The sequence below is a fragment of the Oncorhynchus keta genome, unplaced genomic scaffold (assembly GCF_023373465.1).
Source record: "Oncorhynchus keta strain PuntledgeMale-10-30-2019 unplaced genomic scaffold, Oket_V2 Un_contig_7309_pilon_pilon, whole genome shotgun sequence".
Classification (NCBI taxonomy): domain Eukaryota; kingdom Metazoa; phylum Chordata; class Actinopteri; order Salmoniformes; family Salmonidae; genus Oncorhynchus; species Oncorhynchus keta.
The window spans coordinates 152,804-170,324 of record NW_026289381.1 but is presented as its reverse complement, the minus strand read 5'-3'; the positions used below and the strand labels follow the sequence as shown (position 1 = coordinate 170,324).

The following is a 17,521-nucleotide window of genomic DNA, read 5'->3' as shown; positions in this document are numbered from 1 at the left end:
TGTTGAGATGGTCCCTAGTTACAACAGACTGATGTGTTGAGATGGTCCCTAGTTACAACAGACTGATGTGTTGAGATGGTCCCTAGTTACAACAGACTGATGTGTTGAGATGGTCCCTAGTTACAACAGACTGATGTGTTGAGATGGTCCCTAGTTACAACAGACTGATGTGTTGAGATGGTCCCTAGATACAACAGACTGATGTGTTGAGATGGTCCCTAGTTACAACAGACTGATGTGTTGAGATGGTCCCTAGTTACAACAGACTGATGTGTTGAGATGGTCCCTAGATACAACAGACTGATGTGTTGAGATGGTCCCTAGTTACAACAGACTGATGTGTTGAGATGGTCCCTAGTTACAACAGACTGATGTGTTGAGATGGTCCCTAGTTACAACAGACTGATGTGTTGAGATGGTCCCCTAGTTACAACAGACTGATGTGTTGAGATGGTCCCTAGTTACAACAGACTGATGTGTTGAGATGGTCCCTAGATACAACAGACTGATGTGTTGAGATGGTCCCTAGACTACAACAGACTGATGTGTTGAGATGGTCCCTAGATACAACAGACTGATGTGTTGAGATGGTCCCTAGATACAACAGACTGATGTGTTGAGATGGTCCAACAGACTGATGTGTTGAGATGGTCCCTAGATACAACAGACTGATGTGTTGAGATGGTCCCTAACAGACTGATGTGTTGACAACAACAGACTGATGTGTTGAGATGGTCCCTAGTTACAACAGACTGATGTGTTGAGATGGTCCCTAGTTACAACAGACTGATGTGTTGAGATGGTCCCTAGTTACAACAGACTGATGTGTTGAGATGGTCCCTAGATACAACAGACTGATGTGTTGAGATGGTCCCTAGATACAACAGACTGATGTGTTGAGATGGTCCCTAGTTACAACAGACTGATGTGTTGAGATGGTCCCTAGATACAACAGACTGATGTGTTGAGATGGTCCCTAGTTACAACAGACTGATGTGTTGAGATGGTCCCTAGTTACAACAGACCCATAAATAATATTGACGGCATTATGTGGAACATCCTATGACAATAAGCTTCTGAGAGGTATCCAATTCCCTATTTCACTTCTCTTTTTATTTTGTGGTTTCATTGACGACCGGTTTCATAGGGTGCAACCCAAATAGGCACACTATATTCCCTAAATAGTGCCCATGGGTCAAAAGTAGTCCACTACGTAGGGAATAGGGTGCTGTTTGGGACGGAGCCACACGACTCATTGTGTGTAAAAGTACTAGTGAGAATGCTGAGGTTTTTCCTCGTTACTCTGCGTATGTTCTAAGTATTCTCACCTTGTAGAAACCACAGGCGTAGTGTTTTCACTCTGTTGCTAGGTAGAAACCACAGGCGTAGTGTTTTCACTTTGTTGCTTGGTAGAAACCACAGCCGTAGTGTTTTCACTTTGTTGCTAGGTAGAAACCACAGGCTTAGTGTTTTCACTTTGTTGCTAGGTAGAAACCACAGGCTTGGTGTTTTCACTTTGTTGCTAGGTAGAAACCACAGGCGTAGTGTTTTCACTCTGTTGCTAGGTAGAAACCACAGGCTTAGTGTTTTCACTTTGTTGCTCAGTAGAAACCACAGGCTTACTGTTTTTCACTTTGTTGCTAGGTAGAAAGCACAGGCTTAGTGTTTTCAGTTGCTTAGTGTTTTCACTCTGTTGCTAGGTAGAAACCACAGGCTTAGTGTTTTCACTCTGTTGCTCAGTAGAAACACAGGCTTAGTGTTTTCACTCTGTTGCTCAGTAGAAACCACAGGCTTACTGTTTTCACTTTGTTGCTAGGTAGAAATCACAGGCTTAGTGTTTTCACTCTGTTGCTCAGTAGAAACCACAGGCTTAGTGTTTTCACTTTGTTGCTCAGTAGAAACCACAGGCTTAGTGTTTTTCACTTTGTTGCTAGGTAGAAACCACAGGCTTAGTGTTTTCACTCTGTTGCTCAGTAGAAACCACAGGCTTAGTGTTTTCACTCTGTTGCTCAGTAGAAACCACAGGCTTAGTGTTTTCACTCTGTTGCTCAGTAGAAACCACAGGCGTAGTGTTTTCACTCTGTTGCTCAGTAGAAACCACAGGCTTAGTGTTTTCACTCTGTTGCTAGGTAGAAACCACAGGCTTAGTGTTTTCACTCTGTTGCTAGGTAGAAACCACAGGCGTAGTGTTTTCACTCTGTTGCTCAGTAGAAACCACAGGCGTAGTGTTTTCACTCTGTTGCTCAGTAGAAACCACAGGCGTAGTGTTTTCACTCTGTTGCTAGGTAGAAACCACAGGCGTAGTGTTTTCACTCTGTTGCTCAGTAGAAACCACAGGCTTAGTGTTTTCACTCTGTTGCTCAGTAGAAACCACAGGCGTAGTGTTTTCACTCTGTTGCTAGGTAGAAACCACAGGCGTAGTGTTTTCACTCTGTTGCTGTTGCTCTGTTGCTAGGTAGAAACCACAGGCTTAGTGTTTTCACTCTGTTGCTAGGTAGAAACCACAGGCTTAGTGTTTTCACTCTGTTGCTAGGTAGAAACCACAGGCTTAGTGTTTTCACTCTTGTTGCTAGGTAGAAACCACAGGCTTAGTGTTTTCACTCTGTTGCTAGGTAGAAACCACAGGCTTGTGTTCACTTTGTTGCTCAGAAACCACAGGCTTAGTGTTTTAGACACTTTGTTGCTAAGGAAATGACAGGCTTAGTGTTTTCACTTTGTTGCTCAGTAGAAACCACAGGCTTACTGTTTTTCACTTTGTTGCTAGGTAGAAAGCACAGGCTTAGTGTTTTCACTCTGTTGCTCAGTAGAAACCACAGGCTTAGTGTTTTCACTTTGTTGCTCAGTAGAAACCACAGGCTTACTGTTTTTCACTTTGTTGCTAGGTAGAAAGCACAGGCTTAGTGTTTTCACTCTGTTGCTCAGTAGAAACCACAGGCTTAGTGTTTTCACTTTGTTGGAGAAACCACAGGCTTACTGTTTTTCACTTTGTTGCTAGGTAGAAACCACAGGCTTAGTGTTTTCACTGTTGCTCAGTAGAAATCACAGGCTTAGTGTTTTCACTCTGTTACTAGGTAGAAACCACAGGCTTATGTTTTCACTCTGTTGCTCCAGTAGAAACCACAGGCGTAGTGTTTTCACTCTGTTGCTCAAAGAAACCACAGGCTTAGTGTTTTCACTTTGTTGAGATAGAAACCACAGGCTTAGTGTTTTCACTTATGTTGCTAGAGAAACATTTAGGCGTAGTTTTTCACTCTGTTGCTCAGTAGAAACCACAGGCGTAGTGTTTTCACTCTGTTGCTCAGTAGAAACCACAGGCTTGTGTTTTCACTCTGTTGACTAGGTAGAAACCACAGGCGTAGTGTTTTCACTCTGTTGCTTCTAGAAACCACAGGCTTAGTGTTTTCACTCTGTTGCTCGGTAGAAACCACAGGCGTAGTGTTTTCACTCTGTTGCTCAGTAGAAACCACAGGCTTAGTGTTTTCACTCTGTTGCTAGGTAGAAACCACAGGCATGTTTTCACTCTGTTTTAGAAACCACAGGCGTAGTGTTTTCACTCTGTTGCTACCTAGAAACCACAGGCTTAATGTTTTCACTCTGTTTTAGAAACCACAGGCGTGGTTTTCACTCTGTTGCTCAGTAGAAACCACAGGCGTAGTGTTTTCACTCTGTTTCAGTAGAAACCACAGGCGTAGTGTTTCTGTTGCTCTAGAAACCACAGGCTTAGTGTTTTCACTCTGTTGCTAGGTAGAAACCACAGGCTTAGTTTTCACTCTGTTGCTATTTAGTGTTTTCACTCTGTTGCTAGGTAGAAACCACAGGCTTAGTGTTTTCACTCTGTTGCTAGGTAGAAACCACAGGCTTAGTGTTTTCACTCTGTTGCTAGGTAGAAACCACCAGGCTTAGATGGTTTCTGTTGTCTACCTAGAAACCACATTAATGTTTTTTAATGGTTTCTGGTAGAAACCACAGGCGTAGTGTTTTCACCTGTTGCTATTAATCCTCCATTTTAGTGGTTTCTGTATGTCTACTAGGTAGAAACCTCCATTTTAGATGGTTTCTGTCTGTTACCTACTCCATTAATCCTCCATTTTAAACCACAATGGTTGCTCAGTAGAAACCACAGGCTTAGTGTTTTCACCTGTTGCTACTCCATTAATCCTCCATTTTAGTGGTTTCTCTGTTGCTAGGTAGAAACCACAGGCTTTCTTAGTGTTTTCACTCTGTTGCTAGGTAGAAACCACAGGCTTTTAGATGGTTTCTGGTAGAAACCACAAGCGTAGTGTACCTGTTGCTCATTAAAACCACAGGCTTAGTGTTTTCACTCTGTTTAGATGGTTTCCACAGGCTTATGTTTTCACTCTGAAATCCATTATGACATCACAGGCTTCCATGCACACATCTTCTCTAAATGTAATTTTTTTTGAAAATCTGTTGTCAATGACTTACCTGGTTAAATAAAGGTAAATGTCTTTCCTACTAATCATCAAATCTGCCTGTTTACTTTTCAGCTACCAGCATCCTAACATCTTAGAGCTGTTGGGTTGTTACTCTGACAGAGCGGTGAAGGAAATGAAGGTGTTCGCTGTCAAGCTCCAACATGACACTTACCCATACAGTGTTCCATTTAGACATCTTTTCAAAATGACCAGGTTGATGGAGATGAAATATAATACCATTATTCAACAACACTGTTTATTTATAATACTGCATGACCAGGTGAGATTTATTATCATTTATATCTTCAAAATGACCCCTTACCTTCCCAAGTGTTTGTTGGTCTTCTGTTCTGTACAGGTGCAGACCTGGAGGAAGTGACCAGGTGAGATATTCTCATTGTATACCCCCATTAATCTTCCCAGATGGTTTCTGTTGTCTACACAGACTGCATTACCAGGTGAGATATTCTATTCTATACCCATTACCTTCCCAATGGATCACTGTTGTCACAGACTGCATTAATCCTCCATTTTAGATGGTTTCTATGTCTACCTACTCCATTAATCCTCCATTTTAGATGGTTTCTGTTACCTACAGATTAATCATGACCAGGTGAGATATTTCTGTATTCTATACCCCTTAATCCTTCCCAATGGTTTCACTGTTAATCCTCTATTTTAGATGGTTTCTGTATGTCTACCTACTCCATTGATCCTCCATTTTAGATGGTTTCTGCATTTACCAGGTGAGATATTATGACATCAATAGTCTTCCATCCCAACATCTTTCCTAAACTGCATGAAAAGGTGAGATAATCTGTTGTCAATGACTTACCTTCCCAAATAAAGTTCCAATACTGCATGACCAGGTAGATATTCAAATTCTATACCCCTTATCTTTCCCTACCAGCATCCTAACATCTTAGAGCTGTTGGGTGTTACCAGGGGATATTCTGGCTGGTATACCCTTACCTTCCCAACGGATCACTGTTCCACAGACTGCATGACCAGGTGAGATATTCTATTCTATACCCTTACCTTCCCAACACACTGTTCCACAGACTGCATGACCAGGTGAGATATTCTATTCTATACCCCTTACCTTCCCAACGGATCACTGTTCCACAGACTGCATGACCAGGTGAGATATTCTATTCTATACCCCTTACCTTCCCAATGGATCTCTGTTCCACAGACTGCATGACCAGGTGAGATATTCTATTCTATAGTTGAGACACCTTCCCAAGCAGACACTGTTTTCCACAGACTGCATGACCAGGTTGTAGATTGTGTTACCTATTCTAGTTGTAGGTTGTGTTACCTTCCTAGTTGTAGGTTGTTTACCATTCTAGTTGTAGGTTGTGTTACAGACTGTAGGTGACCAGTTGAGATATTCTAGTTGTATACCCCTTACCTTTCTAGTTGAGGTTGTGTTACCTATTCTAGTTGTGTTGTGTTACCTATTCTAGTTGTAGGTTGTGTTACCTATTCTAGTTGTAGGTTGTGTTACCCATTCTAGTTGTAGGCAGACACATTCTTCTTGTAGAAAATATACCTATTTAGTTGTAGGTTGTGTTACCTATTCTAGTTGTAGGTTGTGTTACCTATTCTAGTTGTAGGTTGTGTTACCTATTCTAGTTGTAGGTTGTGTTACCTATTCTAGTTGTAGGTTGTGTTACCTATTCTAGTTGTAGGTTGTGTTACCTATTCTAGTTGTAGGTTGTGTTACCTATTCTAGTTGTAGGTTGTGTTACCTAGTCTAGTTGTAGGTTGTATTACCTATTCTAGTTGTAGGTTGTGTTACCTATTCTAGTTGTAGGTTGTGTTACCTATTCTAGTTGTAGGTTGTGTTACCTATTCTAGTTGTAGGTTGTGTTACCTATTCTAGTTGTAGGTTGTGTTACCTATTCTAGTTGTAGGTTGTGTTGCCTATTCTAGTTGTAGGTTGTGTTACCTATTCTAGTTGTAGGTTGTGTTACTGTACATCTCCGTCCTCCGATGGACAATAATCTTCCATTTAATTCTACTAAACTACTATTCTATTCTATTTCAATGCCGAACATGTCAGCGTATCTGTCTCTGTGGTGGACAGACTGTATGGTAGTAGGTGTATTGGTGTTTAAATGCTAACATATCAGCATATCTGTCTCTGTGGTGGACAGACTGTATGGTAGTAGGTGTATTGGTGTTTAAATGCTAACATGTCAAATATCTGTCTCTGTAACAGACTGTATCAGTAGGTGTATTGGTGTTTAAATGTAACATTTCCATCCTTGGTGGACAGACTGTATGGTAGTAGGTGTATTGGTGTTTAAATGCTAACATATCAGCATATCTGTCTCTGTGGTGGACAGACTGTATGGTAGTAGGTGTATTGGTGTTTAAATGCTAACATATCAGGATATCTGTCTCTGTGGTGGACAGACTGTATGGTAGTAGGTGTATTGGTGTTTAAATGCTAACATATCAGCATATCTGTCTCTGTGGTGGACAGACTGTATGGTAGTAGGTGTATTGGTGTTTAAATGCTAACATATCAGCATCTGTCTCTGTGGTGGACAGACTGTATGGTAGTAGGTGTATTCAGCCAGCATATCTGTCTCATGTGGTACCGACTCAAACCCTAGTCTATAAATCTAACATGTCAGCGTATCTGTCTCTGTGGTGGAAGACTGTCTATTGGTGTTTATAACATCAGCATATCTGTCTCTGGCTCAAACTGTAGTCTGTATTGGTGTTTAAATGCAACATATCTGTCAGCGTATCTGTCTCTGTGGTGGACAGACTGTACAGGTGTGTTGGTGTTTAAATGCTAACTAGTTTCTTCCTGCACTCTCACAACGCAGTGCCTCAAACCTCTAGGCTAGGAACGTCTGGACATCACAAGGGGACGGCTAAGCTCAAACACATGGCTCAGCCCTGCAGTCTATGAACATCACAAGGTACCGGCTCAAACCCTAGTCTATAACATCACAAGGTACCGGCTCAAACCTCTAGTCTATAACATCACAAGGTACCGGCTCAAACCTCTAGTCTATAACATCACAAGGTACCGGCTCAAACCTCTAGTCTATAACATCACAAGGTACCGGCTCAAACCTCTAGTCTATAACATCACAAGGTACCGGCTCAAACCTCTAGTCTATAACATCACAAGGTACCGGCTCAAACCTCTAGTCTATAACATCACAAGGTACCGGCTCAAACCTCTAGTCTATAACATCACAAGGTACCGGCTCAAACCTCTAGTCTATAACATCACAAGGTACCGGCTCAAACCTCTAGTCTATAACATCACAAGGTACCGGCTCAAACCTCTAGTCTATAACATCACCAGGTACCGACTCAAACCCCTAGTCTATAACATCACAAGGTACCGACTCAAACCTCTAGTCTATAACATCACAAGGTACCGACTCAAACCCCTAGTCAATAACATCACAAGGTACCGACTCAAACCTCTAGTCTATAACATCACAAGGTACCGACTCAAACCCCTAGTCAATAACATCACAAGGTACCGGCTCAAACCTCTAGTCTATAACATCACAAGGTACCGGCTCAAACCCCTAGTCTATAACATCACAAGGTACCGACTCAAACCCCTAGTCTATAACATCACAAGGTTACCGTGGCTCAAACCTCTAGTCTATAACATCACAAGGTGGAAACCTAGTAAACATCACAAGGTACCGACTCAAATCCCTGAGTCTATAACATCACAAGGTACCGAAAACCCTAGTCTAGTCACTGCACCCTGAACACCCCAGTTCACCCCCTGTTCTAGTGGTTAGTGGCAGGAAAATAAGTTTGTGCATTGGACTAGTAACCCTGATCAAACCTGAGCTGACAAGATAAAGAAATCTGTCTGTCTGCCCCTGAACAAGGCAGTTAACCTGAGTTCTTAGGCCGTCATTGTAAATAAGAATTTGTTCTAAAGAACTCCTGTCACACCTGAGTTCCAAAGCGTATTCTCTCTGTGTAGTTCTAAAGAACCCTGTCACACCTGAGTTCCAAAGCGTATTCTCTCTGTGTAGTTCTAAAGAACCCTGTCACACCTGAGTTCCAAAGCGTATTCTCTCTGTGTAGTTCTAAAGAACCCTGTCACACCTGAGTTCCAAAGCGTATTCTCACTGTGTAGTTCTAAAGAACCCTGTCACACCTGAGTTCCAAAGCGTATTCTCTCTGTGTAGTTCTAAAGAACCCTGTCACACCTGAGTTCCAAAGCGTATTCTCACTGTGTAGTTCTAAAGAACCCTGTCACACCTGAGTTCCAAAGCGTATTCTCTCTGTGTAGTTCTAAAGAACCCTGTCACACCTGAGTTCCAAAGCGTATTCTCTCTGTGTAGTTCTAAAGAACCCTGTCACACCTGAGTTCCAAAGCGTATTCTCTCTGTGTAGTTCTAAAGAACCCTGTCACACCTGAGTTCCAAAGCGTATTCTCTCTGTGTAGTTCTAAAGAACCCTGTCACACCTGAGTTCCAAAGCGTATTCTCTCTGTGTAGTTCTAAAGAACTCTGTCACACCTGAGTTCCAAAGCGTATTCTCTCTGTGTAGTTCTAAAGAACTCTGTCACACCTGAGTTCCAAAGCGTATTCTCTCTGTGTAGTTCTAAAGAACTCTGTCACACCTGAGTTCCAAAGCGTATTCTCTCTGTGTAGTTCTAACATACTGCTGGACGAGCGGCTGCAGCCCAAGCTGTCTGATTTTGGGACGGCCAGTCTCAGACCCCACTCCGTCAGTCAGAGCTGCACCGTTACCTTGGATACGACCTTCGGAACCCTGGGCTACCTGCCGGAGGAATACGTACGAGATGGAAAGCTGTCCGTCAGTCTGGACGTGTTCAGCTTGGGAGTGGTGAGTTAGGGAGCGCGTGACAAAACAATCCTCTTTCAACAGACGTGCTCAGCTTGGGAGTGGTGAGTTAGGGAGCGCGTGACAAAACAATCCTCTTTCAACAGACGTGGTCTTTGTCAGCTACCTGCGACTAATACTAGATAAACTGATCTGAATGCCAGAACATAGCTGTTTGTGAATTGCTTGGATGTCCATGACCAGAACCTGTTAATAAGAAGCTATTTGTTCTTTAGGTTATAATGGAAATGATAACAGGACGGAAAGCTAGAGAGGAGACTCCTAAACACACCCTGCTGGTAAGACTAGAATGACAATTGCACATTGTATTGAAATGCTTGCTAAACACATGAAATAATGCTGTATTGCTGGATACATGAGCTCTGGTTCATCCTCCCTCCCTCCCGTCCAGAGAAACGTCCTACGTGGAGAGGCGGAGGACACTGGCAGTGTAGACTCCTGTCTTCAGTATCTGGACCCGAGAGCTGGTCTTTGTCCCCACTCTATGTCCTTTACCTTGTTGCGTCTAGCCCTGGACTGCACCTCTACACGACCACGCAACAGACCCACCATGGAGAATGTGAGTCAACTCAATACAATGCAATGCAGTTCAATTTACTTCATTTCAATTCAATTCTACTTTACTGAGTTGGGTAAATGTGAGAATAGGGACATGAACCTGACTTTTAGAGTCAAGGTTCAAGGTAGGAATGTTTGTTTGATTTTCCACTGAATCAGACCTGGGCAGAAAATAGTTGTATTTTGTAGTTTGTTTGAAAATGCCAACTTTTGAAATACTTGAGGTAGTCAAAGATAGTTTAGTTGGAGTTTGAGCTAGTCGAAGATAGTTTAGGTAGAGTTATAGACTAACTACCTATAGACTGTAACTACCTATAGACTGTACCACCCTGCATACCACCCAGCATACCACCCTGCATACCACCCTGCATACCACCCTGCATACCACCCAGCATACCACCCTGCATACCACCCAGCATACCACCCTGCATACCACCCAGCATACCACCTGCATACCACCCTGCATATCACCCTGCATACCACCGTGCATACCACCCTGCATACCACCCTGCATACCACCCAGCATACCACCCTGCATACTACCCAGCATACCACCGTGCATACTACCCAGCATATCACCCTGCATATCACCCAGCATACCACCCTGCATACTACCCAGCATACCACCGTGCATACTACCCGGCATACCACCCTGCATCCCACTGCTGGCTTGCTTCTGGAGCTAAGCAGGTTTGGTCCTGGTAGGTCCCTGGATGGGAGACCAGATGCTGCTGGAAGTGGTGTTGGAGGGCCAGTAGGAGGCACTCTTTCCTCTGGTCTAAAAAAATATCCCAATGCCCCAGGGCGGTGGTTGGGGACACTGCCCTGTGTAGGGTGCTGTCTTTCGGATGGGACATTAATCATGTGTCCTGACTCTCTGAGGTCATTAAAGATCCCATGGCACTTATTGTAAGAGTAGGGGTGTTAACCCTGGTGTCCTGGCTAAATTCCCAATCTGGCCTTCATACCATCGTGGTCACCTAATCATCCCCAGCTTACAATTGGCTCATTCATCCCCCTCCTCTCCCCTGTAACTATTCCCCAGGTCGCTGCTGTACATGAGAATGTGTTCTCAGTCAACCTACCTGGAAAAATAAATTAATAGCTATGCAATTACCAAATTATTATGTAACAAATGTAACGGCGTTCGTTTGTTGAAGGAGAGTCGGACCAAAATGCAGCGTGGTGGTGACTCATGTTCTTTAATGACGAATAGCGAATACATGAAATAACTATACAGATACAAAACAACAAACGGAACGTGAAAACCTATACAGCCTGTCTGGTGAAACTACACAGAGACAGGAACAATCACCCACCAAATACACAGTGAAACCCAGGCTACCTAAATATGGTTCCCAATCAGAGACAACGAGAATCACCTGACTCTGATTGAGAACCGCCTCAGGCAGCCAAACCTATGCTACACCCCTACTCAGCCGCAATCCCAATACCTACAAAACCCCAATACGAAACACAACATTTAAACCCATGTCACACCCTGGCCTGACCAAATATATAACGAAAACACAAAATACTATGACCAAGGCGTGACAACAAAATGCTGATACAAGGTAATTACAGTTGTTTTACTGCGGCACAAGAACAGTTTAATGTTAAACGTTACTTAGAATGCTAACAGTAACAAAATATGGCTATTAAGTGTCGAAAGCAAGCGAAATATCCCAAAACTGCCTTCTCGAATCAGCCACAGCCAAGGTAGGTGGGAAAGTCATGTTCGTTTATATTCTGAGTAAAGTATCCCTTTAAAGATGGTGTAGTGTGTGTCTCAAACAAGAACACTTCCTGTCAGACGGACAAAGAGGTTCGACGTTGTTTACAAATGGATTTGAATTACTCTGCAGTATTTTTCAGGTATTATAAAAATTAATTGCAGCTTTCAACCTTTTCAGTGGCCTGTTGAAAGAGTCATACAGTACAGATGTAGGATCTTAGTTTGAGCCAGTTTGCTACAGCAGGAAAATAATCCTCAGCAACAGGAAATGTGAATTATAATGTGGATTATCGTTAATGGACATTTTTGTATTGGTTGACAAATTTTTCATTAGGGCAAATCAAATCTGAAATGTTAAAGTTAATATTACAAACTTTAGAAGCCTTTTCAAATCTCAAATATACTACAAGTTTGCATTTTCTGCTGTGCAACAAAAGTGTGATCAAAGTAAGATCCTACATCTGTAGTTGAGCATCACAACTTGTACTTATCTGTAAAAAAAATATAGAATTTGTTAATTGGTTTGACTTGATAATGTACACCTTGGGCAATGACATTCAGGAGATTGGACATTTACAGAATGTTCACGTAGAAATGTATTGTGTAGATCAAATATGGCTGTCATATTGGAATAGGATAGGAGATTGGGCTCTATTCATTCTATTTCTATCCTCAACATACAGTTCTAGATACAGCCCTGTCATTAGTTGAAGACAGCCAATCCAACATACAGTTCTAGATACAGCCCTGTCATTAGTTGAAGACAGCCAATCCAACATACAGTTCTAGATACAGCCCTGTCATTAGTTGAAGACAGCCAATCCAACATACAGTTCTAGATACAGCCCTGTCATTAGTTGAAGACAGCCAATCCAACATACAGTTCTAGATACAGCCCTGTCATTAGTTGAAGACAGCCAATCCAACATACAGTTCTAGATACAGCCCTGTCATTAGTTGAAGACAGCCAATCCAACATACAGTTCTAGATACAGCCCTGTCATTAGTTGAAGACAGCCAATCCAACATACAGTTCTAGATACAGCCCTGTCATTAGTTGAAGACAGCCAATCCAACATACAGTTCTAGATACAGCCCTGTCATTAGTTGAAGACAGCCAATCCAACATACAGTTCTAGATACAGCCCTGTCATTAGTTGAAGACAGCCAATCCAACATACAGTTCCTGATACAGCCCTGTCATTAGTTGAAGACAGCCAATCCAACATACAGTTCTAGATACAGCCCTGTCATTAGTTGAAGACAGCCAATCCAACATACAGTTCTAGATACAGCCCTGTCATTAGTTGAAGACAGCCAATCCAACATACAGTTCTAGAACAGCCCTGTCATTAGTTGAAGACAGCCAATCCAACATACAGTTCTAGATACAGCCCTGTCATTTTTTGAAGACAGCCAATCCAACATACAGTTCTAGATACAGCCCTGTCATTAGTTGAAGACAGCCAATCCAACATACAGTTCTAGATACAGCCCTGTCATTAGTTGAAGACAGCCAATCCAACATACAGTTCTAGATACAGCCCTGTCATTAGTTGAAGACAGCCAATCCAACATACAGTTCTAGATACAGCCCTGTCATTAGTTGAAGACAGCCAATCCAACATACAGTTCTAGATACAGCCCTGTCATTAGTTGAAGACAGCCAATCCAACATACAGTTCTAGATACAGCCCTGTCATTAGTTGAAGACAGCCAATCCAACATACAGTTCTAGATACAGCCCTGTCATTAGTTGAAGACAGCCAATCCAACATACAGTTCTAGATACAGCCCTGTCATTAGTTGAAGACAGCCAATCCAACATACAGTTCTAGATACAGCCCTGTCATTAGTTGAAGACAGCCAATCCAACATACAGTTCTAGATACAGCCCTGTCATTAGTTGAAGACAGCCAATCCAACATACAGTTCTAGATACAGCCCTGTCATTAGTTGAAGACAGCCAATCCAACATACAGTTCTAGATACAGCCCTGTCATTAGTTGAAGACAGCCAATCCAACATACAGTTCTAGATACAGCCCTGTCATTAGTTGAAGACAGCCAATCCAACATACAGTTCTAGATACAGCCCTGTCATTAGTTGAAGACAGCCAATCCAACATACAGTTCTAGATACAGCCCTGTCATTAGTTGAAGACAGCCAATCCAACATACAGTTCTAGATACAGCCCTGTCATTAGTTGAAGACAGCCAATCCAACATACAGTTCTAGATACAGCCCTGTCATTAGTTGAAGACAGCCAATCCAACATACAGTTCTAGATACAGCCCTGTCATTAGTTGAAGACAGCCAATCCAACATACAGTTCTAGATACAGCCCTGTCATTAGTTGAAGACAGCCAATCCAACATACAGTTCTAGATACAGCCCTGTCATTAGTTGAAGACAGCCAATCCAACATACAGTTCTAGATACAGCCCTGTCATTAGTTGAAGACAGCCAATCCAACATACAGTTCTAGATACAGCCCTGTCATTAGTTGAAGACAGCCAATCCAACATACAGTTCTAGATACAGCCCTGTCATTAGTTGAAGACAGCCAATCCAACATACAGTTCTAGATACAGCCCTGTCATTAGTTGAAGACAGCCAATCCATACAGTTCTAGATACAGCCCTGTCATTAGTTGAAGACAGCCAATCCAACATACAGTTCTAGATACAGCCCTGTCATTAGTTGAAGACAGCCAATCCAACATACAGTTCTAGATACAGCCCTGTCATTAGTTGAAGACAGCCAATCCAACATACAGTTCTAGATACAGCCCTGTCATTAGTTGAAGACAGCCAATCCAACATACAGTTCTAGATACAGCCCTGTCATTAGTTGAAGACAGCCAATCCAACATACAGTTCTAGATACAGCCCTGTCATTAGTTGAAGACAGCCAATCCAACATACAGTTCTAGATACAGCCCTGTCATTAGTTGAAGACAGCCAATCCAACATACAGTTCTAGATACAGCCCTGTCATTAGTTGAAGACAGCCAATCCAACATACAGTTCTAGATACAGCCCTGTCATTAGTTGAAGACAGCCAATCCAACATACAGTTCTAGATACAGCCCTGTCATTAGTTGAAGACAGCCAATCCAACATACAGTTCTAGATACAGCCCTGTCATTAGTTGAAGACAGTCCAACATACAGTTCTAGATACAGCCCTGTCATTAGTTGAAGACAGCCAATCCAACATACAGTTCTAGATACAGCCCTGTCATTAGTTGAAGACAGCCAATCCAACATACAGTTCTAGATACAGCCCTGTCATTAGTTGAAGACAGCCAATCCAACATACAGTTCTGATAATATAGCAGCCTGTTCTAGATCTGTATTGAAACAGTTAATTTAACATAGGATCTGTTTTCTAGTTACAGCCCTGTCATTAGTTGAACTACAGCCTTAGGTCTGGACTGAATACTGTTCTAGATAATACCCTGTCATATAAATACTGTAGCTGGGTGAATACCTAGGTGAATACAGTAGCTAGATACAGCAGCCTGTCAATACTGTAGCTAGGTGAATACTGTAGCTTGAGGTGAATACTGTACTAGTTGAATACCCTGTCATTAGTGAATACTTTAACTACAGTGAATACAGCCCTGTCAGCTAGGTGAATACAGCCAATCCAATACTGTAGCTAGTGAATAACTACTGAATACTGTAGCTAATAGACTGTAGCTAGGTGAATAATAACTGTACAGTTCTAGATGAATACTGTAGCTAGTTGAAGACTGCCAATCTAACATGACATACTGTACAGGTGAATACCTAGTAGAAGACAGAATAACTTTACAGGTGATACAGTAGCTAGGTGAAGTCAATACTGTAGCTAGTTGAATACTGTAGCTAGGTGAAGACAGTAACTACAGTTCTAGATACAGCCCTGTCTAGGTGAATACCTATGAATACTGTTCTAGATAATACTGTAGCTAGGTGAATACTGTAGCTAGGTGAATAGCCCTGTCATTAGTTGAATACTAATGAATACTGTAGCTAGAATACTGTAGCTAGGTGAATACTGTAACATACCTGAATACTGTCACTAAGACAGAATACCTAGAATACTGTAGCTAGGTAAGACAGCCAATAACTACAGCTAGGTGAATACTGTAGCTAGGTGAATACTGTAGCTAGGTGAATACTGTAGCAAGGTGAATACAGTAGCAAGGTGAATAGCTTTAGCATACAGGTGAATACTGTTAGTTGAAGACAGCCAATACTACATAGTTCTAGCCCTGTCAGAATGAAGACAGCCAATAGCTACAGTTCTAGAACAGCCCTGTCATAGACTAGTTGAATACCTAGCATAGACTGAACTACAGTTCTAGATGAAGCCCTGTCTGTAGACTTGAATACTGTAGCTAGGTGAACATACCGTAGCTAGTGAACACCCTGTAGCTAGTGAATACCAATAGACTAGTGAATACCTGTAGCTAGTGAATACCAATAGCATAGGTGAACACCCTGTCATTAGACTAGCTAGGTGAATACTAGGTGAAGCCCTACTAGTTAAACAGTCAATAACTGGCTAGAATACTGTCAGCTAGGTGAATACTGTAGCCAAGGTGAACTACTGTAGCAAGGTGAATACAGCCCTGTCATTAGTTGAATACCTCCAACATAGACTGCCCTAGCAAGTTGAAGACAGCCTAACATACAGTGTACAGGTGAATACTGTAGATACTAGGTAAGACTGCCAATCCAGACTATACAGTTCTACAGTGTCATAGAATAACATACAGTTCTAGATACAGCCCTGTAGTTGAAGACAGTGACATACAGTTCTAGATAGCTGTCAGTGAATACCGTAGCTACAGTGAATACCTGTAGCTGAGGTGAATACTGTAGCTAGGTGAATACTGTAGCTGAATACTGTAGCTAGGTGAGATACCGTAACTAGGTGAAGTAGCTAGGTAAAGAATACTGTAGCTAGGTGAATACTGTAGCTAGTGAATACTACCTAGGTGAATACTGTAGCTAGGTGAATACTGAGGTGAATACTGTAGCTAGGTGAATACTGTAGCAAGGTGAAGTAATACTGTAGCTAGATGAATACTGTAGCTATGAATACTGTAGCTACAATACTAGCTAGGTGAATACTAGCTAGTGAACTACTGTAGCTAGGTGAATACTGTAGCTAGGTGAATACCGTAGCTAGGTGAATACCGTAGCTAGGTGAATACTGTAGCGAGGTGAATACTGTAGCTAGGTGAATACTGTAGCTAGGTGAGGGGCTTACTAGACAAATGAGAACTGAAGTCATTTACAGCCTCTCGACATCTGTGGACTTAGTAAATATTGACTTCATGAGTCATACTCGATTACTGCTTTTATTTACAGGTAAATCATTGATAGCACATTGTCTTTTACAGTAATGAAATGGGTGTTCTCCCCCAACCTACCTGTTCCAGGTGTTACAGGTATTGAGCCAGCTGCTTCCCCTGCCGTGCCCACCTGAAGACCAGCCCCACACGCTGACCGACGAGGCCCCAGCTCCCCCTGCCTCTCCTGCCCAGACGGGACAGGGCCCCAGCTCCAACCCCAGCCCCAGTGTGCCTGTGGAGGATGATGAGCTGCACAGTTACCCCGTTGAGAACCCTCAGCCAGCTCCAGCCCAGGGAGGACCCTGTGAGTGTAGCCAGTCAGAGGTCACCTATCTGGGCAGTGGGGAGCGGAGCTGCCACCTGTCACGGGAGGGGGCTGGGGAAAGAGCAGGGCTAGGGGCTGATGAGGCTGACCAGAGCCTACAGACCAATGGAGAGCCAGTGGATCTTTACGGTAGCTGGCCAGTCCAATGTAGCTGTTCAGCTGAGGTGAATGGACTGGGCTGTGAAGACTGTAGAGCCAATGGGTTTACTCCCTGCCCCTCAGACCTCCCTCAAGGCAAGT

General features: G+C 42.7%; 1 protein-coding gene and 3 long non-coding RNA genes across 6 annotated transcripts in view; all 4 read left to right on the top strand.

Moving 5' to 3' along the window:
- LOC127926285 (interleukin-1 receptor-associated kinase 3-like) overlaps nucleotides 1-17,521 on the top strand; it is a 37,469-nt gene that overhangs the window by 12,493 nt on the left and 7,455 nt on the right. The window contains exons 5-9 of the mRNA XM_052511684.1: nucleotides 4,795-4,819; nucleotides 9,002-9,293; nucleotides 9,527-9,589; nucleotides 9,703-9,870; nucleotides 17,044-17,515. Of these exons, the coding sequence (XP_052367644.1) occupies nucleotides 4,795-4,819; nucleotides 9,002-9,293; nucleotides 9,527-9,589; nucleotides 9,703-9,870; nucleotides 17,044-17,515 (1,020 nt within the window). The remainder of the gene's footprint in view (nucleotides 1-4,794; nucleotides 4,820-9,001; nucleotides 9,294-9,526; nucleotides 9,590-9,702; nucleotides 9,871-17,043; nucleotides 17,516-17,521) is intronic.
- LOC127926280 (uncharacterized) lies at nucleotides 1,840-3,894 on the top strand. 3 transcript variants are annotated; one of them, XR_008123727.1, is made up of 3 exons: nucleotides 1,840-2,402; nucleotides 2,456-2,533; nucleotides 3,845-3,894. It is a non-coding gene; the product is annotated as an uncharacterized LOC127926280 (long non-coding RNA). The 3 variants fall into 3 exon arrangements; XR_008123725.1 differs by having other exon boundaries at nucleotides 3,806-3,894; XR_008123726.1 differs by lacking the exon at nucleotides 3,845-3,894 and adding an exon at nucleotides 2,574-2,617.
- On the top strand, nucleotides 6,218-6,972 carry LOC127926281 (uncharacterized). Its single transcript, XR_008123728.1, has 3 exons — nucleotides 6,218-6,613; nucleotides 6,736-6,805; nucleotides 6,876-6,972. It is a non-coding gene; the product is annotated as an uncharacterized LOC127926281 (long non-coding RNA).
- On the top strand, nucleotides 7,406-7,921 carry LOC127926278 (uncharacterized). The gene is made up of 3 exons (XR_008123710.1): nucleotides 7,406-7,737; nucleotides 7,810-7,845; nucleotides 7,882-7,921. It is a non-coding gene; the product is annotated as an uncharacterized LOC127926278 (long non-coding RNA).